The sequence below is a fragment of the Cervus canadensis genome, chromosome 7, assembly GCF_019320065.1.
Source record: "Cervus canadensis isolate Bull #8, Minnesota chromosome 7, ASM1932006v1, whole genome shotgun sequence".
Taxonomy (NCBI): Eukaryota; Metazoa; Chordata; class Mammalia; order Artiodactyla; family Cervidae; genus Cervus; species Cervus canadensis.
The window spans coordinates 41,369,451-41,392,584 of record NC_057392.1 but is presented as its reverse complement, the minus strand read 5'-3'; the positions used below and the strand labels follow the sequence as shown (position 1 = coordinate 41,392,584).

General features: G+C 35.0%; 1 protein-coding gene and 1 non-coding gene across 6 annotated transcripts in view; one reads left to right on the top strand and one right to left on the bottom strand.

Moving 5' to 3' along the window:
* Positions 1 to 23,134, top strand: part of GSK3B (glycogen synthase kinase 3 beta) — a 206,182-nt gene that overhangs the window by 116,705 nt on the left and 66,343 nt on the right. For all 5 annotated transcript variants that reach the window (XR_006270564.1, XM_043475009.1, XM_043475007.1 and 2 more), the window contains exons 4-7: positions 12,979 to 13,089; positions 16,191 to 16,321; positions 18,966 to 19,072; positions 22,473 to 22,570. Coding sequence is in view for 4 of the 5 variants with exons in the window: in XM_043475009.1 (XP_043330944.1) it covers positions 12,979 to 13,089; positions 16,191 to 16,321; positions 18,966 to 19,072; positions 22,473 to 22,570 (447 nt within the window). In the remaining variant the exon portion in view is untranslated. The remainder of the gene's footprint in view (positions 1 to 12,978; positions 13,090 to 16,190; positions 16,322 to 18,965; positions 19,073 to 22,472; positions 22,571 to 23,134) is intronic.
* Positions 9,823 to 9,929, bottom strand: LOC122445707. Its single transcript, XR_006270651.1, has one exon. It is a non-coding gene; the product is annotated as a U6 spliceosomal RNA (small nuclear RNA).

Genomic DNA, 23,134 nt, shown 5'->3' with positions numbered 1-23,134 from the left:
ATGGCGGGGTAAAGGCGCAGGTCTTTGTTAAAATGCAATAGATTCTTACAGTTCTTACCAAGATTTGTTTCTTACTTGCTGTGTGCCCTTAGAACAATTTCCATATACTTCACACAGTTGTTGGCTAAGCATTTTATCATTTTGCTTTGCTGAGGAGAAGATCTGAACTCCTTGCACTGCTATTCCAGAAACCTTGCTCCCCCTCTTATTATTTTCTACACTTTGTGGACTACTTAGTGAAATTGTTATGCTAGGTAGAAAAGATTAATAAAATAGAGGCCTCCAACTATAGTGGGTACATACTGTAGTGTAGAGGGATAAATTTAAAAAGTAATGACAGCATATGCTAATTATCTTCTATCTTTTTACCTCATTAACTTTAAGCAAACACAAAAAATTAACACCATTTTACTAATACTTTATTAAACATTTACCAAAATAATTATTTTAAAATAGTAGATAGATAAATACACCTTATATGTAATTTAATCAAATTCAAATTCTTAGAGATATTCATTTGGTTAACTGGAATTACATAATGTCTTAAATCATAAATAAAAATGCAATTTTTTCTTAAAATTTTATGATTTATAAAGTGCTTTTAAAATGCATTTTTCTCATTTAAACATCATGCAGTACTGCTAGGTAGCTAATATTATATTTTGTTAGTTTCATCATTGGAAAAATGGAAGTCTTGTGTGATTAAAGAATTTGCCCGGTGTTGTATAGTTAGTAATCATGGGAACCATTTTCAAACATAGATTCTTCAGCTATGAAGTCTGTTTTCTTTCCAACCACTTATTCTCTTCAGATTGTAAAACTTACTTCAATTTGCCTGCATTGTATAGTGTTTTAGGTACAAAGTGTAAAATCTGTCTACCTGAATTTGAAGAAGGACAGGAGAGAAATATACTGCAAAATGATACATGGAATGACACTTATTTGTATTAGGAACAGAAATAGTATGGAGGAAAGTAATAAATTATCCAGAGGGGTCAGCAGATGAATTACATAGGAGAGGTGATGGTTATTCAGGGTTTTGAAGCCCAAAGAAGAGCTATTTTGATATGTAGTGCAGAGTAGGTATGTGTCAAGTTAGAAGTACAGGATGTTTGAAAAGTTTGTTGGAGTAAAACAGCATAGTCTATGTAGAGGAGATACAGGTATTTCATGATTTCAGATATGTAAAATAGGGAGTTATGGGGCTAGTAGTGGGATGTGAAGCTGAGAAAGTAAAAGTAGTTTCATAATTGTTTGTCAACTTCTCTATAGGAAAAGGATTTTTTGTTGTGTTGCTGTTTTAAATGAAATGAAATCCTGTTACAGAAATGACATACATGCAGAAATGTTATACAGAGTTGTAGCTAAGTATATATGTAGTCAAGTTTATGAAATTAATGCCTCTGGCTTTTTTCTTTGTCACCTTTCTTACTGTGTGAAAATTACTGATATCAAGGAATTTTACTCACTGAAATAAAGAGGTTGCCTAAATAAGGCCAGTTTTGTATCTCTTAAAATTTCATGGTGATTTCTATTACAGTGTAGTAGAAATAGATAATCGATGAAACTTTTACTGAAGAAATGCTGACATTTTTGTTGGAGTGTGACCTAAAGAATAAATATATAGGTAATGTAAAACTCCCTGAAGTGAATGAATTATCTAGACCTCCTCGTGAGTTATAAATGTTATTGACAACAGTAAGGTGCTGACTATCATCTGTTTGAAAATGTAAATATACAACTTTCTTTTTGTTATTAATTATCACCTTGTTTTTATGTTATAATATTTTAGTGAAACAAATATTTCTACATTCATTCTGTAAAAAAAATTTTGAAATAACAGAGGGGTAGTAGACAAAAATAAGATCTTGACCCTAATCCTTAAATCCCCAAATCTCTTTCCACATAGGTAAATTTCCTATGTGCATATATGAGCACGTGTATCATATGTAGGAGAAGGACTTGGCAACCCACTCCAGTGTTCTGGCCTAGAGAATCCCGTGGACAGAGGAGCCTGGTGGGCTGCTGTCCATGGGGTCGCACAGAGTCGGACCTGACTGAAGCGACTTAGCATTCATGCATGCATTGGAGAAGGAAATGGCAACGCACTCCAGTATTCTTGCCTGGAAAATCCTAGGGATGGAGGAGCCTGGTGGGCTGCCGTCTGTGGGGTCGCACAGAGTTGGACTGAAGCGACTTGGCAGCAGCAGCATATCATGTGTCACCATAACAGCATAATAATATGGCCTTTTATGTCTATGTGCCTAGACCCTGCACCCAATTTCCTTTATTGTTAACATCTAATATCAGTATGGTACATTTATTACAATTAATGAACCATTACTGATACATAATTATTTATTCAGGTTTCCTTAGTTTTTACCTAATGTCTTTTTTTCTCTTCCATAATCCTGTTGAAGCTACCTTAGTGCATTTAGTTACTATGTCTCTTAGGTTCCTCTTGGCCATGGCAGTTTCTCAGACTTCCCTTGTTTTTGATGACATTAGCATTTTTGAGTAGTGGTAGGTAGATATTTTGTAGACTGCCTCGCTATTGGAATTTTTCTCATAAGAAGCTAGAGCTATAGGTTATTTGGAAAAAGACCACAGAGTGCCATTTTCAACACATCACATTAAGGGTATGTGCAGTCAACACGATTTGCTATTAATCTTCATCACCTGGCTGACCTTGTATTTTTCAGTTTTCTCTACTGTATAGTTACTCTCTCCCCTCTTCCATGCTGTATCCTTTGAAAGGAAGTCACTATCCACAGCCCACACCTCAGAAGAGGGGAATTATTTTCCTTAAGGGTAAAGTTGCTGTGTAAATTACTTGGATTTCTTTTGGGTGATGATTGTTTATTAAGCTGTTATTTATTTATATCAGTGTGGACTCATGCCTATTTACTTTATACTTTGGGTTATAATGTAATAGTACTTTTTTGTAGTATTAGAAAAATCAAAAAAGTTGTAGAAAGATGCTCAATCTCATTCATAATTGTAAACATTCTATTTTTATTATTATTATTAATCAAATGTTCCTGCTTTGGTCATTGGGAGCTCTTTGCAGTTAGCCATTTGTTCTCCTTTGTCATAATTCAATTACTGTGGGCTTCAGTTATGTTTTGGATTTTGAACATGTCTTTACTTTCTGGCATATAGATTATTTTAAATTTCTTTTCACAAATCTTTAGTCATCTTTGTGTGTGTGCATGCACATACACACATGCACACACACAGAATTGTTTTCATAGACTTCGTTTCTAGAAATGGCATTGCTGAGTCAAATTGGATGTGTCTGTTCATCTTCACTTTGGGATAAATATTTTAGCCCACTGACTTCCCAAAAGACTGCAAGAATTGGGGATTTCACCAGAAGTATATAATGGTGCATTTTGGACAGACAGCATTCCAGTACTTAGTTTTCTCAGGTTGAATTTTCTTTTCCAATTTGATATGTAAGAAATGGTAGCTCATTGTTATTTTATGGCCTTTCTTTAATTATGAATGAGATTGAGCATCTTTCTACATTTTTGTTTGCCATTTGTATGGCCATATATTTGTGCCTATTTCCATTTTCTTCTATTAGAATGTTAGTCTTTTCTTATTGATGTACAGGAGCTATTTGTATTTTAAACAAAAACAAATAAGCTCTTTATCATGTGTAAACAATTTTTTTTTCCAAATTGTCATATTTTTATTTGGTTCTGTTTTTTTAAGCTTTACATTTTTATGCAATCAGATTGGCATTGTTTTCCTTAATAGCTTATAAATATTTTGTCCTCCAATATTTGCAAACACATATTTTTTCTTCTGGTACAATTATTTTCATGATTTTGTGTAATTTTAGTATTTCTTTTCTTTGAAGGTGTGAAATAAAGATGAAGCTTGCCTTAATCATTGTTGTATGCTAGTTGCTCATCTCCTTCCCCATCCCCTCTCCCAGTCTCCCAAGCAAAAGAATATTTCTCTTTTTCCTAATCCATACCGTTTCCTGTTAGTATTATTTCCATCTTTAGCCAGCCTGGCACATTCATCAGAGAAAAGGCATCTACTTTGAAGACTTTTCTGCAGTGCAGGTACCCTAAACTCAATTTTGAGGAGAACCCTGGGTTACTATGATACTTTGTTGGATGTCTTTATACTGGGTTCTCTTACATGCTGCTTTGCATCCCATCAAATTTTTAGAATGATAACGCAATTTTGCTTACAACTGCATCTTCAAGCAACTTTGTTTGCTCAAGTTGAAAACTTGGGGTAAGAGCATCATAGTAATTTGTATCTGTTTTCCAGTGGATGAAATTATCCCAGCTTTTGCTGAGTTTTTGTTAAGTGTGATCAAAATTTTGTCATCTTAATTTCTTAAAAGTGAACAGTTTTAGAGTGGAGCTCATAGAGGAGGAGCTATCAGCAGTTTGTTGTTGTTCAGTCACTAAGTCATGTCTGATTCTTAGCGACTCAAACAGAGTCAGACATGACTCTTGACTGGACATGACATGAACTGCAGCACGCCAAGCTTTCCTGTCCTTCGCTGTCTCCCATAGTTTGCTCAAACTCATGTCCATTGGGTTGGTGATGCCATCTAACCATCTCATCCCTGTCGCCCACTTCTCCTGCCCTCAATCTTCCCCAGCATCAGGGTCTTTCCCAGTGAGTTGGCTCTTTGCATGAGGTGGCTAAAGTATTGGACCTTCAGCTTCAGCATCAGTCCTTCCAATGAATATTCAGGGTTGATTTCCTTTAGGATTGACTGGTTAGAGAATAGTCTTTAATAAAAATGATAACTGAACCATGGAGAAAAATATTCCTAGAATTATACATCATGTAGTTTGGAAGCCTAGTAACTGTTTTTTGAAATCAATACTTTCTTATTATGTTAGTAGACTGTTTTCAGTATCTCCAGCTAAATGATACTCTCTATATGTTGTGTAATTTTCTGCTAATCTGTGAATATTCAGGCATTCTGTTTGATAACTCAAAAGACATTGTGTTAAGAAAACAACAGGCCTGAGATTTTCCAGAAAATAACAAGACTTTCTTTCTTCTTCAAATATTAAGTATCCTCAGTCTCTTAAATTATCTTTTGAATAAGTCTCCAAACAAAACTACTTTGGGAACATGAAAATATTAATATCTCTGCTATGATGACATTTCCTAGGAATGGGCACTTTCCCCTCAGGGAAGATTATTCCTGAGGCTGTTTAATTTAAGGCAGAACATCTGCAGGTGTAACAAGAGCATTTGAAGAATATGTGTTGAGCCCATTTATTTCAGAACAGTATTGGTGGTAGTATTTCTTTGTTTTTCTTGGTTTTAGTCTTAGGACCCAGTTACATATACATTTTTTAAAGTGGATTTGATTTGAATATAAGCACAGAGCCATGAAAAGCGAAAGGGTGTTCAAAGAGCCTTTGAATATAAGATACCTCCTGTGTCTCAGAAAATGAAGATAGTTAAAACAACAACTTTTAAATGTCAAGGGACAGTTACACTATACCTCCAAAATGGACAGACCTCCACTATGGTTCTAAGGAAATCTGACAAGCTAAGAGTGAATAAATAGAATTTATTTGAGCAAAAAGATAGACATATTAATCTGAAAAGTACTGCTCCAAATATAATCTGAATCTCTGTATTTCTTATAGTGTAATAAATGAGGACATTTGACCTGGTTTTAGTAACCTTCCTTTCTGGTGTTTTGTTAATATTATGAATAAAATATAGTGCCTAAAAATGGTTATCATTCATTCATACATCAAATGAAGCCTGAATTGTGCAAAGTAGAGTGGAATTATCTTTGTTGATCTGAACACAGTACTTCTGTAATACCTAATATTGGATCAAATTTTTTCATTAGCTGCATCTCAATGTTGATTCCTTTTGAGCTGTATTCAGTTACACCTATCATTTATTTTCCAGTTGAATTACTGTCAAGTCTTATCTGTCTTTTTATGTAATGAATTGATACTTTGATTTTAATCATAGGGTTTTATATTTATCTTTCTTAAATTTTTTATTGTTGATTTGGCTTAGCATTCTAGACTACTAGCGTCCTTTAAATTCTAATTTGGTCTTCCATTTTAAGGCATTTTCCCTAAGTTTGTGGCAATATTATGTGGTTTGTTAAAGTCAGAAAATTGTAAATTGACTGCCAGATCTATCCCCTGATGTGTTTTATTTGACAGGCACATTGTTTTTGTTTTTTAAGTAACATGCTTTTAATTGTATCTTAATCTAATCTATCTTACCAGCTACCACCTCTTACTGTGTTATACATTTTGGCTTCACACATCTACATTTGTTGTTTAGGCTTTTGCAACCCTTAATAAAGGAAAACATGTACAAAAATAGGCTTATATTAATCTGCAAACTACTGCTCCAAATATAATTTGAACCTCCGTATTTGTCATAGTGTAATAAATGTAGCCCTACAACTAGAAATCTTCCTTGAACTTGGTATTCATTTTTTAATCTGTTTATTCTTCACCTTTGGTATGATTATTTAGCAAATGAATTAAATTGCCAATACATATTTCGAGTTCATTTATAAATATATATTGTGATTAGCTTTGTCAAAAGATTTTTTTAAAATCAAGAAACCTATAATCGTATGATAGTTAAAAAAGAGTAATTTTGACATCTGTATTAATGACCTTTTATAAGAATTGGGGTCATCAGACAGAGCATTCATTTTACTTATTCTCCCTAACACCTAATCACTTATTTTAGATGTACAGAAAAAAATGTGGTAGTGTTTCTTTTTAAAATTGATAATAGTTAAAACTAAATCTTTATTCTGTGCCAGGTAATATGCTTTAAGAGCTGTATATGGATCATTTCTTACAATTTCATAACAGTCTTTTATAAAGTATGTATCATTAGCAGCACTTTTAGAGTGGACTGTGGCTTCAAGCGGTAAAGTAACTTGCTGTGGTCACATAACTTGTAGTAGCAGAGTTGGGACTTCTGTGTAGTTTGTGTGACTCATGCTAACCTTTTCCCTTAATTATTACAGAGTATACCTTATCTGAGTTTTGGATTTCCTCTGGTCATGTTCTAGAACCTTGTTTCATCAGTTACCTTTCCTTTCTTAAAACTTTATTCTATTTTTATCCACCTAGCTTATAAATAATTTGGGTCTCTTAGCCATTAAAAAGTACAAACAAAAAGCATGTTAAAATTTTGTATTTGACTTCTATTTCCCCTCAAGTTACCAGTTCTCTCCTTACTTTCACCAGTAGAGATTTTGTAAGAACAAACTAGATTAACTGCCTCCTATTTCTCATCTGCCATCTGTTCACTCTTGAACTCAGTACAGGTTGGTTGCTACTGGCACCATGGACTGAAACTACTCTTTCCAGCACCATCACTGAACCATTTTATACCAGATTCAGAAGCCTTTTCAGTTGCATCCTTCCTGCTATTGAAACACTTTGCTGTTCCCCATCTCAAGATTATTAAAGCTCACCTGTGGGTCTTCCGATGCTAGTCTTCCCTTGCTCTTTTATGTCTCTTAGTTCTTGTTGCTGAGTTGTCCCCCCTAGGGTCTCCTGCTTCTGAAGTGTCAAGGATCTTATACTCCTTTCCTCGCTCTTGAGTGAGTGGTTCTGTTCTTATAGTCTCAGCTATTCCGTGAGTCTAACTATGCTCTACTCTTGTTTTCTGAATTTGACTTGACCAACCATCTAGGTATTTCCAGTCACCTATAAAACATAGCTACCTAAAATGTTCTCATATCCGTTAAGTAAAAGTTCAACTAACTTTTCCCTCACACCTTTTTGCTCTTTCTATGTTCCTTATCTCATTACCTGCCTAATTGCCCAAGTTTAAGGACTGCTAAGTTAATCCAAACTTGTTTGTTTCTCAGATTCTCTATTACTGTCTGGTTTAACTAGCCAGTATACAGTATACCTGCCCCATGCCTCATTTTATTTTTTTTCCATTTATTTTTATTCATTGGAGGCTAATTACTTTACAATATTGTAGTGGTTTTTGCCATACATTGACATGAATCAGCCATGGATTTACATGTGTTCCCCATCCCGATCCCCCCTCCTGCCTCCCTCTCCATCCCATCCCTCTGGGTCTTCCCAGTGCACCAGCCCTGAGTACCTGTCTCATGCATCCAACCTGGGCTGGTGATTGTTTCACCCTTGATAGATACTTGTTTCAGTGCTGTTCTTTCTGAACATCCCACCCTCGCCTTCTCCCACAAAGTCTAAAAGTCTGTTCTGTACATCTGTGTCTCTTTTTCTGTTTTGCATATACGGTTATCATTACCATCTTTCTAAATTCCATATATATGCGTTAGTATACTGTATTGGTGTTTATCTTTCTGGCTTACTTCACTCTGTATAATGGGCTCCAGTTTCATCCATCTCATTAGAACTGATTCAAATGAATTCTTTTTAATGGCTGAGTAATATTCCATTGTGTATATGTACCACAGCTTCCTTATCCATTCATCTGCTGATGGGCATCTAGGTTGCTTCCATGTTCTGGCTATTGTTAACAGTTCTGTGGTGAACATTGGGGTCCACGTGTCTCTTTCAGATCTGGTTTCCTCGGTGTGTATGCCCAGGAGTGGGATTGCTGGGTCATATGCCCATGCCTCATTTAAAAAAAAATCCTTATTGCCTGTGTCCTGGTCCAGGCCTTGGATTTTTTTTTTTTTTCATTTATTTTTACTAGTTGGAGGCTAATTACTTTACAATATTGTAGTGGGTTTTGTCATGCATTGACATGAATCAGCCATGGAGTTACATGTATTCCCCATCCCAATCCCCCCTCCCACCTCCCTCTCCACCTGATTCCTCTGGGTCTTCCCAGTGCACCAGCCCTGAGCATTTGTCTCATGCATCCAACCTGGGCTGGTGATCTGTTTCACTATAGATAATATACATGTTTCAATGCTGTTCTCTCGAAACATCCCACCCTCGCCTTCTCCCACAGAGTTCAAAAGTCTGTTCTGTACATCTGTGTCTCTTTTTCTGTTTTGCATATAGGGTTATCATTACCATCTTTCTAAATTCCATATATATGTGTTAGTATGCTGTAATATTCTTTATCTTTCTGGCTTACTTCACTCTGTATAATGGGCTCCAGTTTCATCCATCTCATTAAAACTGATTCAAATGAATTCTTTTTAACGGCTGAGTAATATTCCATGGTGTATATGTACCACAGCTTCCTTATCCATTCATCTGCTGATGGGCATCTAGGTTGCTTCCATGTCCTGGCTATTATAAACAGTGCTGCGATGAACATGGGGGTGCACGTGTCTCTTTCAGATCTGGTTTCCTCAGTGTGTATGCCCAGAAGTGGTATTGCTGGGTCATATGGCAGTTCTATTTCCAGTTTTTTAAGGAATCTCCACACTGTTCTCCATAGTGGCTGTACTAGTTTGCATTCCCACCAACAGTGTAAGAGGGTTCCCTTTTCTCCACACCCTCTCCAGCATTTATTGCTTGTAGACTTTTGGATAGCAGCCATCCTGACTGGCATGTAATGGTACCTCATTGTGGTTTTGATTTGCATTTCTCTGATAATGAGTGATGTTGAGCATCTTTTCATGTGTTTGTTAGCCATCTGTATGTCTTCTTTGGAGAAATGTCTGTTTAGTTCTTTGGCCCATTTTTTGATTGGGTCATTTATTTTTCTGGAATTGAGCTGCAGGAGTTGCTTGTATATTTTTGAGATTAATCCTTTGTCTGTTGCTTCATTTGCTATTATTTTCTCCCAATCTGAGGGCTGTCTTTTCACCTTGCTTATAGTTTCCTTTGTTGTGCAAAAGCTTTTAAGTTTCATTAGGTCCCATTTGTTAAAAATATGGAACACTTCACAAATTTGCGTGTCATCCTTGCGCAGGGGCCATGCTAATCTTCTCTGTATCGTTCCAATTTTAGTATATGTGCTGCCGAAGTGAGCACCAGGCCTTGGATTCTTATAGGAGGTTTCCAGCTGCTCATGCTACTTTGATTCTCATTTTCCCAGTTTCCCCCTTCTCCATACCCATTTTTCATCATGTTGTTTGGTTAAAACTTGGCAGACCATCATTCTAATTTTTAGGTAATATCCATTCCCTCTGATCTTCATTTATTCAGCAAGTATTTTTTGAATACCTACTCTGTGCTGGATGCTGTTCTAGGTGAAGATAGAGCAGAGCAAAACAAACAAAAATCTTTCCCTTCGTGGAGCTTAGTCCTCATGGGGCAAAAGCCAACAATAAAAAGTAAACTCTGGTTAGAAAGTGATAAGTATCCTTGGGAAAATGATGAAGGTTGATGGGAACAGGGGGTAGAGGAATGGGTTACAATTTGGAATGAGAGAACTAGGGAAAGCTACTCTAAAAGTCACACTAGAGCAAAGATTTGAAGGAGTTGAATAGAGTGAGCTGTGTGTATATCTGAGGAAGAACATTCCAGACTGAAAGACTGATCAGTTCAGAGGCCCTGAATGCCAGAGCCTGCCAAATGTGTTAAACAAACAGCAGGAAGCTCTTGTCTCCAGAGAGGAGTGAGCAGAGGGAAGTAAGGAAGTGTTTGTGTAGGACCTTGTAGACCATTTATCTGTAAGAATAAATCTTAATGGAGTAGAAGAGATACAACCTACTTTATATTTTATTGATGTTGGATTGTAAAGGGCTGGAGTTGGAAGCAGGGAGACCATTTAGGAGGATATTGCAGTAATCCAGGTGAGAGTTCAGAGTAGCTCAGACCAGGGTTGTAACAGTAAAGGTGGTAAGTAGTGGTTGGGATCCTGGATAAATTTTACAGATAGAACCATTAGATTCTTTTCATATGGGAATGTATGTGTATGTTTGGGAGAAAGCAGAGAGTGGAGAAGAAATGATGATTATAAGGTTTTTAGCCTGAGCAGTGTCAAGTACATACTGGATATACTAGCATGGAGAATATATCCTTAAAGGCAGAGGTCCAGGATACATGTGAATTTGGAAGTCATCAGTATTTAGTAATACTGAGCCGTTCGACTGGATAAGTGGGCTTACACAAAGAACAGAGATCTGAGGACTGAGCCTTAGAATCCTCTCTTCCTTAAGAGATAAAGAATAGAAGAAATAGAGAGCCAGAGAACTGTCCTTAAGATAGGATGAAAGCCAAAAGAGTGTAGTGTTCTAAAACCCAACTGAAGCAAGTATTTCAAAGAAGGGAACATGATCGATTATTTCAGATCATTGCTAAGTTATGTATAAGAGAGGGGGAAGATTATGTCTGAAAATTGGCATTGAATACAGCAACAAGGAGATTATTGACCTTGATGAATAATTCTGAGGGAATAGTGGTGGTGAAATTCTATTGGAGTAAGTTTTAGAAGGAGAAGAGCCAGGTATTGGAGAAAGTCAATTTAGACCCCTTTTCTGAAGAATTTTGCTGTTAAAAGGTGCCAGAAAATAGGATGGTGGTGATCAGTGCGATTAGAGAGAAAGTTGTTTTTTTTTTAATGATAGGAGAAATAATAGCACGTAATGCTCCCACAAAAAGAGAATAATCGACAGAAAAAAATTACTAAAGCAATGAGTATGAATAGGAAGAGCAGAGTAGTTTGTTTACATGCAGCAGAGTTTGGCTTAGAAAGGGGCTTGGTCAGCTTATCTCTAGTTAGAGTAGTGAAGGAAAAGTATATGGGGACAGAAGCTGGAAAATGGGTACATGTAGTGGTGCAAGCAAGGTTATAAGCTGAAGGTGAGGATAAAAAAGAGTTATAAAAACAGGGAGCAGGGCTTTGCTGTTGTTTACCGAGTCGTTTGTTAGAAAGTAAGGGTAATGCTGGACCATGGATTTTAAGCTAGGTGTGGAGGAAAGAGGAGAACATGAAAGACTGGGGAAAAGTGTAAAGGTAGTAGGGTCAATGGCATGCTAACTGTTTCCTGAGATCTGTTGTGTTCTTTGACCCCCCACATCTTGAATGTAGTTTTCTGTCTTCCTGAAATGCCCTCTCATACTGAATTTAGATGATATGTCTTATATCTGCACCCTTCCTTCCTTCCTTCCTTCCTCTGCAGTGACTGCTGACATAATAAATGCTGAAAATTGAAATTCTCCACTTTAGTTTGTTAGATAAGATGACTTCAAACTGGGAAGATTGTAAAGTTTTGCCTGTAGATTTTCCCACTCGGTAACCAGTTCTAGACTTGAACACAGGGTTCTCAGCTTTGTGTTCTGCTTCAGTTTGCTTATCTGATATTCACATGAACATGGTGAAGGTAGCACTCTGTTCTTCTTTCCTTCTTGGTACTTAGTTGGAATTCCCTTATTTCTTTCCACTGATCTTGGATTGGTGTCTTTATGCTGCTGTGAATGGATGTTTAAACATAAGACTTGTAGTGTTCTTTTGAGTATGATAACTCAGTGCCTTATAACTTATTCTTTTGTTTTTGTTCAGTTAATTGTAGAAGACAAGTGGTTATTTTACTGATTATAGGCTACAAATAACTATAAAATCTTTTTGTAAGGTTAAAGAAATTTTGAAGTCCAGCTTTTCATGTTATAGTTGAAGAAATGGAAGCATATACAGATTAAATGACTTGCATGCATCAGTTAACGATGCACATCTCTTAGATCCCAGTTCAGTACTTATTCTACTACCGTGACACCTCTCCTGATAGGATATGAGGTGAGGGCCATGATTCTCAAACTAGAAAATACTAAATTTTATGACAGGTGATACCCTCTAAAATTGTATAACCAAAATAATAGTTTAAATGTAATTAGACATTGTACCAGTATTGAAATGACTGTGTTTTTGCCATGAAATTGTTAGTTTAAAAAAATGTGGTAGATTTGTTTTTGCTGTTATGGTTATATTCTGAATTTATTTTTTATAATTAAAATTGAACACATGAATCTTTGCTTTAAAAATCCAAATAAGTGAATGTATAGAGAATTTACTCTAATTTGAATATTTAAAGACTGGTTCCTAATTTTGTTTTTTTGGTTTGTTTTTAATAAACTCTTTCAGAAAGATGAGGTCTATCTTAATCTGGTGCTGGACTATGTTCCGGAAACAGTCTACAGAGTTGCCAGACACTATAGTCGAGCCAAACAGACGCTCCCTGTGATCTATGTCAAGGTATGTAAAAATGGAGCAGTTTCCCATTTTAGAAGGTATTTATTATGAGCAGGGGAGAGTGCTGGGTGTGTTTTAACTATATTATTGCATCATACTGAGGAGAGAAAGCTGCAAAGTAGGTATTTCTACTACTTTGTTTCATTATATTTGTGTACAGTTTTAAAGTGTGAAGCCTTCACCTTTTAAACTTTCATGACTCAGGTACTAAAAATACTTGTCATCTTTCTGACAAATGAATTTTTTCACAAATAATTATGGATTTTAATTTAGGTACCCATAGCACCTTTTTATTTAATTTCTTAAATCCCTTCTTGTGCAGAGCAAGCATATCATATAAAATTATAAAAAATATGGTTATAAATATTAATAAATTCAATGTTTTATTGCCATTTATAGATATAGTGTGTCTTTAGCAGAAGTTTAAACTTTTGGTGATTTTAAATATGCAGAGACTTTGTTGAGGTATTATTTAATTTGGGGAACCTGATACCAATGTTAATCTTGTTTATTTGCTGTAACTCATGTTAATAGTGCTTACGCTTAGTCATGTCCGACTCTTTCTGACCCCATGGACTGTAGCCCACCAGGCTGCTCTGTCCATGGAATTTTTCAGGCAAGAATACTGGAGTGGGTTGCCATTTCCTCCTCTAGGGGAACTTCCCATCCAGGGATCAAACCTGTGTCTCCAGGGTCTCCTGCATTGGCAGGTGGATTCTTTTACCACTGAGCCACCTGGGACACCTACAACCCATGTTAGAGTGATTGAGCATAATTATGAAGTTGTTGCCAGGAGAAATATCGATATATATATAACTTATATGCCGAGTCAATAATGCAAAATGCTGGACTGGATGTCAAGTACAAGCTGAAATCAAGATTGCAGGGAGAAATATCAATATCCTCAGATATGCAGATGACACCACCCTTATGGCAGAAAGCGAAGAAGAACTAAAGAGACTCTTGATGAAACTGAAAGAGGAGAGTGAAAAAGTTGGCTGAAAAGTCAACATTCAGAAAACTGAGATCATGGCATCTGGTCCCATCACTTCATGGCAAATAGATGGGGACACAGTGGAAACAGTGACAGACTTTATTTTTGGGGGGCTCCAAAATCACTGCAGTTGGTGACTGCAGCCTTGAAATTAAAAGACGCTTACTCCTTGGGAGAAAAGTTATGCCCAACCTAGACAATATATTAAAAGCAGAGACATCACTTTGCCCACAAAGGTCCGTCTAGTCAAGGCTGTGGTTTTTCCAGGAGTCATGTATGGATGTGAGAATTGGACTATAAAAAAAGCTGAGCACCGAAGAATTGATGCTTTTGAAGTGTGGTGTTGGAGAAGACTCTTGAGAGTCCCTTGGACTGCCAGGAGATCCAGCCAGTCCATCCTAAAGGAGATCAGTCCTGGGTGTTCATTGGAAGGACTGATGTTGAAGCTGAAACTCCAATACTTTGGCCACCTCATGCAAAGAGCTGACTCATTTGAAAAGACCCTGATGCTGGGAAAGATTGAAGGCAGGAGGAGAAGGGGATGACAGAGGATGATATGGTTGGATGGCGTCACTGACTCAATGGACATGAGTTTGAGTAAACTCCAGGAGCTGGTGATGGATAGGGAGGCCTGGCATGCTGCAGTCCATGGGGTCGCAAAGAGTCAGACACAACTGAGCTGAACTGAACTGAATTATGAAGTTGGAGTAGATTATTAGAAACAGATTATTATTTGTTTAACTATGACATTGTGAAAATTAACTAGGAGTTTAAGCCTAAACCCTGGAGAAGGGAAAGCCTACCCATTCCAGTATTCTGGCCTGGAGAATTCCGTGGACTGTATAGTCCATGGGGTCACAAAGAGTTGGACACGACTGAGTGACTTTCACTAAGTTTAAAAGTTCAGATATCTTAAGTACAATTTCTTGCATTTTACCTTTTATACAAATAACTCTAGAAAATAAAATGGCATTGACTGTAAATGTTTTTGAGTATTAAAAGTTTTACTTAATAGTTACAATTTTAAGCTTTATAGTAATAAAATGGATTTTGCTGGTGAGATTACTATAATATTGTTAGTATGTTCCTCTGTCCTAAGTGTTTCATGTAAATTGGTGATGAGATATATTTTTGTAGGAGTCAAAACACTTCATTTATAGATGATACTTTATGTCAATGCTTTATCTTACCTTCAACTGTCTTTTTGTAGTTTTTCACCAAGACACTGGTATCTTTGATTTGAATCATTTCAAAAGTTCTTTTCATGGTATATAACTTTGGGTTAGAAGTAAGAAGGTGAGTAGTCAGAAAAATTTATAAGTGAACCGGAACACTGACCTTGAAACAGATAGACAGTTTAAGATACACTCATGTTCTTTACACAAAGACCCCCTTTTCACCAGTCAAGAGTCTGTTTCTTTCTTTGACACAGACCCAGTTTTTCAGTGTATCTTGTTTTGTAATAAAATTGAATTTCTTTTCTTTGACTGATGTCAGTTGTCATCTCAGATATGCTTTTAAATGGCATTTTGAAGTCTACTGAATTCTGAATGATATTAACAGAAGAGTGGTGATGCTATTAATAGATTTACTGATGTCTTGAATAGATCATTGATTATAGATTTTCTCAGTTCACACGTGAATTTTCCCAGACCTCTCTATCAATAACCTCTAGGCCTGACAAAGGATGATGAATTGGGGGGGGGGAAACCAAACAGAATACTAACTTATGGTCTGATTGTTACTTAGTAGTCATACGATTTGGAATATCCCTCTGAGTTTTTAAATTTGTGCTTAGGAAAAAAAAAAAAAACAGTCTTGTGGTTAGTAAAATGAAAAATTACAAAAGCAAATTGTAAAATTTCCTTTTTTAAGTTGTTAGAAGATGTTATATATAGATGTTACAAATATAACATTGGTTAACTAAACTATAATTAGCTAGTTGATAGAGAAATGCCATGAAGCTTGCTGAAGAAAGATTGAGCGCTAACAATCCCCAGCATTTCACTTGTTCTTTTTTGGAAATCTGTTACTTTGTTTCCTGCTTAAGGATTCTGAGTTGTTTGGGATAGAAAGTAAATATTCAATTAATGTTTACTCTTTATTCCAGTTGTATATGTATCAGCTGTTCCGAAGTTTAGCCTATATCCATTCCTTTGGAATCTGCCATCGGGATATTAAACCACAGAACCTCTTGTTGGATCCTGATACAGCTGTCTTGAAACTCTGTGACTTTGGAAGGTAAACTAGCTTTCTTTTCCTTCCTTCTCTAATCTTCAACCCCACCCTTCTACCCTATCTGTTCTTTCAGTTACCTTTCCGTTACATTTATTCAGGGAGTATCAACTAGTGCAGTTTCTTGTGAGGTAAATCTTTTGGTAAATTCTCTCAGAATTATAAGTGTGTATAGTCTTTCACCCAGCAATTTAACTCCTAAAAATTGTTCCCATTTATTATGTGTATATATTCCTTTTTCAGTAAGAACTAATTTTTAAAAAAATATTATACCTTACTGTGTATTATGTTAACTGTGTATTGAGTTAATCTCAATTTAGAGATGAGGTCAAAGGCTTAGTAGCTGTGTTTTTTTCCTTTTCCTCTACAGTTTAGTTTATTTCTCTCTTCTCTATTGCAGGTTACAGTTTTCTTTCTGTCTTCTTAAATGCATTGCTTGGAAAAACATATAGTGTAATAAGAATTAATCTTTTTCATCTTTATAGTATTGAGCACTTTGTGCCTCTCTGATCTGACCTTTCAACATGAAATCAAGCCTGTATCCCCATGTAACTCAGGCAGTTAAACTTGCACTTCCTCTCTAGTGTAATCACCTAGAGTACTCTCTCTTCTTGTAATCCCTAAGACATCATATGTCTTGAATTCTCTCCAGTTTTTTTCATCCTCACAAATGCTTGCTTTCCATTTCAGCAGCTTATAGATATTGACTCACACCTGCTAATATTGGTATTCCTTCTTCTTTGTAACACTTTTTATACCAACCCACAGATTAAATTTTGGTTTTAATATAGTATATATTTTCCACAGGTTGTCTCTTGGGAAAAAATCTTTAAAAAAAAAAAAAAGCACATCTGTTTTGTCATGAGTTAATTCTTAGTCTCACAAAAATGTTCTTTTAGATCATCTCCTTTTTACAGTTTTCTAATTTCAGACATCTATCACAGGATCCAACTCATTTTGCAGGGCTCTTAACTGGTCCTTCGACTGTAAAAAATGGGTAAAGGATTTTAAATCAAAAAGTCTTATTTGGTACTTGAAACAAGCATCTGTAGGATCAAATGCCCAAATCAGATGAATTTTATTGTTATGGGATGTCTGTGCCCTGCTTGAGAGTGACTGACTGGTGTGGACTGTAAAAATATTTTTGAGATACCAAGATAGGAGTTTCTGTTCTCACCATAGTTGTAGAACACTGTTGCTATGGGAGTTTTATTGGGACATAGAAATCACTTTGTTTTAATATGTTTGGGATAGGGATTTCACTTCTGTCATAAGAATAGTTCACTTTTAATGGCTGTGATAACAGAGCTACTGTTTTGTTTTTAAAAACGTCTGGTTTGAGCAAGTAGAGTTTGGGATACACTTTGAAGGCAGCTCCATCAAGTAGTGAAAAAAATCTATAGGCTGTGGTATTTCTTATATTACCTTTATCTTATAGTGAATTTTATGACAATGTAATTGGAATCTATCTTGTTAATTTAATAAATCCTTTATAAGGTAGAAACTTTTATCAGTTATGCTATGAAAGTGTCTTAATTTTCATACAGCCTAAAACAGGGACTAGTATTTATTAATTTATGAAATGGTTGCTGTATGTCGATAAACTGTCTCCCACCTTCAAAATTTGTGATGAAGAAAGATCAGGTTATGGTCAGCATTATCAGAGAACAGAAATAAATGGAAGAAAAGACAGCCCAAACTGAGACCTTTGTGACTATTTTCATCTGCCTCTACTCTGATTTTCTTGTACCTTTACCTAAAAAGATTTTTTTTTACGTTTTTTGTTACTTTATTTTTTTACTATTTTGGTTTTGTTGTTTGTATTTATTTCCTGAGTTTATCTTTCCTGTTACTGTAAGTCAAAATGATTAGCTTCTATAGCAGTTTATTTCAGTGTGTCTTCAAGTTATTTCGAGACATTTCAAAAGAAACTAATTTTAATTTAATACTTAAAATACATGCCACAAAGTATTTGGAAAGGAATGTTGAATTAGAGAGTATGTGATTTGTTAATGATTTGCAACAGTGGAGTTAGAATTCATAGGCTGTGAATTATCTCTGCCCTACAGGAAAGGACCTATCTTTTTTATTGGATAGCAGATGTTAAGACATCTAATAAATTGACCATATGGTGGAAAAAATAAAGTAGGTTGGGTCTGCAAGCCATGGGATACTCACTCTGAATCAGAAGTCAAATTTTAATAGAGTGGCCAATTTGTTACCCATTTAAAAAACATATTGGGTAAGCAGTATTCATTCGTATAATCAATTACAGTGCTTTTTGGTGAGGGGAGGTACCTCTTACATTTCTGCCCTTCCTTCTTTGTATTTTAGAGTGAAATTCAGGGGAAGATAGCAGAAGAAATTCAACATTTATCATTTTTGATTTTTTTAAAAACTTTTTCTTCAGGTGACAGTTGGCAAATGCATTCTTTAAAAGTTACTTTTTTTTTTTTCAGAGTGTTATGTTAAAATTATGTTTCTTTTGTTAGAGATAGTTATGGCTCATATTTTCTTTTTTTATATATTGCATGATTGGAATTCTGGGACCCTTAGATTAAATATTGTATTGCAAATGATAGCAGTTAAGGTTCTTTTATGGTTTAGATTTAATTTAAAGAATTTCTGCTTTTGATTTTTTTTTTATTAGTGCAAAGCAGCTGGTCCGTGGAGAACCCAATGTTTCGTATATCTGTTCTCGGTACTATAGGGCACCAGAGTTGATCTTTGGAGCCACTGATTATACCTCTAGTATAGGTAAGTACTGTATCTGAATATAATAGCTTGTAATTATGCATTATATCTTGTTTTTAGTAATTTAGTAGTACTAACCTATACTTAAATATAAAGATAAATATGCCCTGAAATATGTTTCTTCTTAAAGATTTATATATAAAAATGTATAGAATTTAAAATATATTTACTATTCTACTTTTAGGTTTCTTAGATTATGAGAGAATAATAAAGCTATTCCTCTGTGATTGTATGATTTCTTTAAGATTACAATTATTTTAAACTTAAAATTTTAAATAAATTCTAAGTATACCTTTTCTTCACTTAAAAAATTCCCCTGAAATAGTTCTCTCTGAGCTTGATCACCAGTTGGAGAATTTTCATCTATTAAGTTTATGATTAAAGTGATAGGATTACCATATTACTGACACTCATACTGTGCTGACTCAATTGATTATTTAATTTTAAGTCCACTTTAAAAAAATTTACTAACTTTTTCAGTAGTAGTTTGAATAAACTCACTGGTTCTGCAGCAGTTGTCACAGATCTTTAAGGATAGAAGGCATCGAGTAGACAGTTTGCTTCATTCTCTGTTGACCACCTCTTCTGCCTCATTTAGCCCGCTAGCAGGAGTGAACGTACAGAGTTTGAACAGTTGGATGTGAATAGGAAGCTAAGAAAGGAACAATCTTAGGCATGCAGGTAGTTTATTTTATTGTTTTATGTTGTTTTTGAAGAGAATTCCTTAGTCCAAAAACAAACAAAAGCATACAAATACCAAACAAAAAACAAAACCCCACAATAACAGAAAGTCAAGGAAAAATCAGAACTTGGACAATTTGTCTTTTATACAAGTTAAAATTCTCTAATATGAACAAAGACCTCTACACAGTATATTACTAATACTAGCTATTTTTTTTTTTTTTGCCAAAGGGCAAAATGCCAAGGAACATTTTGATTTGTGCAAAGAGGCCAGCAGTTTTATCCACCATTTCTTTTGCACCCTCAGTGCAAATGTCAGCATAGTGAAAAAGACATATAACATCTGAGGGTTCTTATGAAAATAACTTCGCCCTCAGGACCTCTAAAAAGGTCCAGGAGGCTCAGGGCTCTGCAGATCATACTTGGAGACCTGCTGCACTGGATAGAGTATAATAGAGTGAGTAAGTGAGTATGTGTGTGTCCTACTCCACTGGATAGAGTAAGAGAGAGAGAGTGTGTGTGTGTGTTTATAATGCTCAAGAGTTTCATCATGGCTATGTTATATGGCCTATTCTATTCAGGATCAAATGAGAAATAGTGAAAGGGATATTTTGGTTAGAGTAGACCTGAATTTGAATTCCAGGTTTATTACTACTTAGCTAAACTGTAAAAAAGATTAGTAACAGTTTTGCTTACCTTTCTGAGTGGCCATGTGGATTAAATAAAATGTTAGTGAAAGTACTGTATCCATGGCTGATTCATATCAATGTATGACAAACCCACTGGAAAAAAAAATAATAATAATAATAAAAAAAAAAAAAAAGAAAATATGGATAAGCTAAAAAAAGAAAAAAGAAAAAGTGGTATTCTTTTTGTGGTATGTGTTAACTTGACTCTTCCCAAAGAGCAAATTTCAGCCCTTAATCTTTGGACAGTCTTTGGATTTTCTAGATGCTTTATATTTCATTCACATATATGAAATTAATCATCTGCATACCAGGAATGAGATTCATACTGGGGTGAGTTCTGCCAGCCTCACCTGAAATAAATGTGGTTTGCTTCTTTCTAAAAAGTCATGACAATATCATCTGACATATTAAGACATGTTTATATAAACCTTTGACCCTCTTAAGAGTTTATTACTTCTGTAAATGTCCATGTGCTTAGCAGTTCTTTGGGAGTCTTCTCACAAAAGAAGGGCCAGTGTAGTATGTTTTCTCTATTAGGAATCCGTTTTTTGGATGTTATGAGTACCTGCTTTCCAGCAGTCTCCCTCACATTTACTTGTCTAAAGTAAAGTAAATCTCCTAAAACCAGATTCTTACTTTCTAGATTTAGGATTCCCCATACTCTACTGATGGAGCTGGGGCCGTTGAACCCTCTCAAGCCTAGATTTGGCCTCCCTGTTTAGATATAGGATACTTGCTTCTTAAGACTCTGGAAGATTTGTAAACAAAAAGATATTTAAAAGTGTACTAATACAAATATAGTTTAGAAGCATTTTTTAACAATGATGTTAGAAGAGTAGCTGGGCAAAATCAACTTGAATTTCTTAAATGAATTTTGTGTCATTGTTTGTCTAGGCCAGTAAAAAGTAGTTATTGGAGCAAGGATTTCCAATTCTTTTTTTTTTTTTAAATATTGGAGGATAGCTGATTTACAATATTGTGTTAGCTTCCAATTCTTCTGATAGCTCATCTTATGGCGTCAAAATTATTAAATTATTTGTTGTCACGCATGCCATTAGTCATTTTTCTCCTTCCCTACTGATAGATGGAAAGCCCAGTGACAATTTATGTTCATCTCTCTAAAGCCATTGTTTGTTGGTTCATACAAAACCCAGGAATCCAGAAAATTAGCTTTTTTTTTTTTTGCAGTAAGTCTTAAGTAGTGGGCTCTAAATAAAGTGCCCATAAAATGTATCTTTCCATTTGGTAATAACTTTTAAGAGATAAAGGGGATGCTTTCGTTATTATCACAGGAAGTCATCTAGACCAGGACTGACTGTTGTGGGTAAGCCAGGATATATGCTTTATTTTTTCCTTTTGTAAATTTATTTATAAATCTTTAAAATTTATTTAAGTTTTCTGTCAAGATGAGGTTTCTTATTTGACTCAAAAGTGAATTATATTTTATAATTTGTAAAATACAATGTATTATTCTGTCTTTGCATTTAAAATATTCATATATTTAAGCACATTTTCTGTCAGTTATATTACAAGACAAAAGTTAGCCATTTAAAATATTAAAATTTTCTTTTTCTGAAATTTACATTTGGCTTACTCTCCTGTGTATAGGAGATTGAACCCTTCTTGTTACTCTCTATAAGCACCTGCTAATGTGCAGAGATTGTATCACTTGACTTATTTTTAAGTATAATAAGTAAATAATCATGCTCTATGCTTTCATACTATAATCTCTGACTTGGTTGTTGAAGACTTGAACATCTGATACTGGATAATTAATGTAGATATTACATATAATAAAGATATTACCCTTTATTAGAATATTCTTATCGCCCTGTTTCCTGTTTAGTAAGTTTAACACAGTTTTAAGATCTATTAAGGATTATTTGATGACTTTTCCCCTGTTTTGGGTTATACAATCTTTTCCTTATGGTATTCATTCTGATCAAAGTAAAATTAGAAAATGTATCAGTTTTTAACACAACATAAGCTACAAAGTGTAATATTAATAAGCTCTTATTTTCTTTTCTCTTCAGATGTATGGTCTGCAGGCTGTGTGTTGGCTGAGCTATTGCTAGGACAGCCAATATTTCCAGGAGACAGTGGTGTGGATCAATTGGTGGAAATAATCAAGGTGAGAAACTGTGTCTTTTTTCTGTTTTTGTTCACCGTGTGCTCTGCTCGTAATACTCTGCTGAGCACTTAGGAGATGCTTGTATTTAGTCAGTATTTAAATATTTATAAAATGAAAAAATGAGTATGTATGACTAGACCACTTGATAGAAGCAGAATTTTTACGTATGGGTTTAATATAATTTTATTTATTAGGTCTGTCAAAACCTTTGTTAACAACATCATAGAAAGTATTATTATCTTGGATATTGGATATTATCTCTTGAGAATAGAAGCACTAAGATTTTAAAGCTTTTAATATTGATATCTTAAATAAGTTCTCAAACCTCCCCCATTAGAAATATCTAGTGTCTCTATATTCAGACCACTAGATGGTTGATTATAAGCTTAGTTTGTATTCTGAAGCAACACCTACCTTCTGTTGGGTTTTAGTCTTGATTTTCCAAATGTTTCATAGAAGTGGAAAATTGAAAATCTCCTTAACGGTTTTGTTTGTCCCAATTCTCCATCCAACGAGAGAACCTGCTTAGTTACATTACTGGAAGATGGTTTTTCAGTGTTTTCT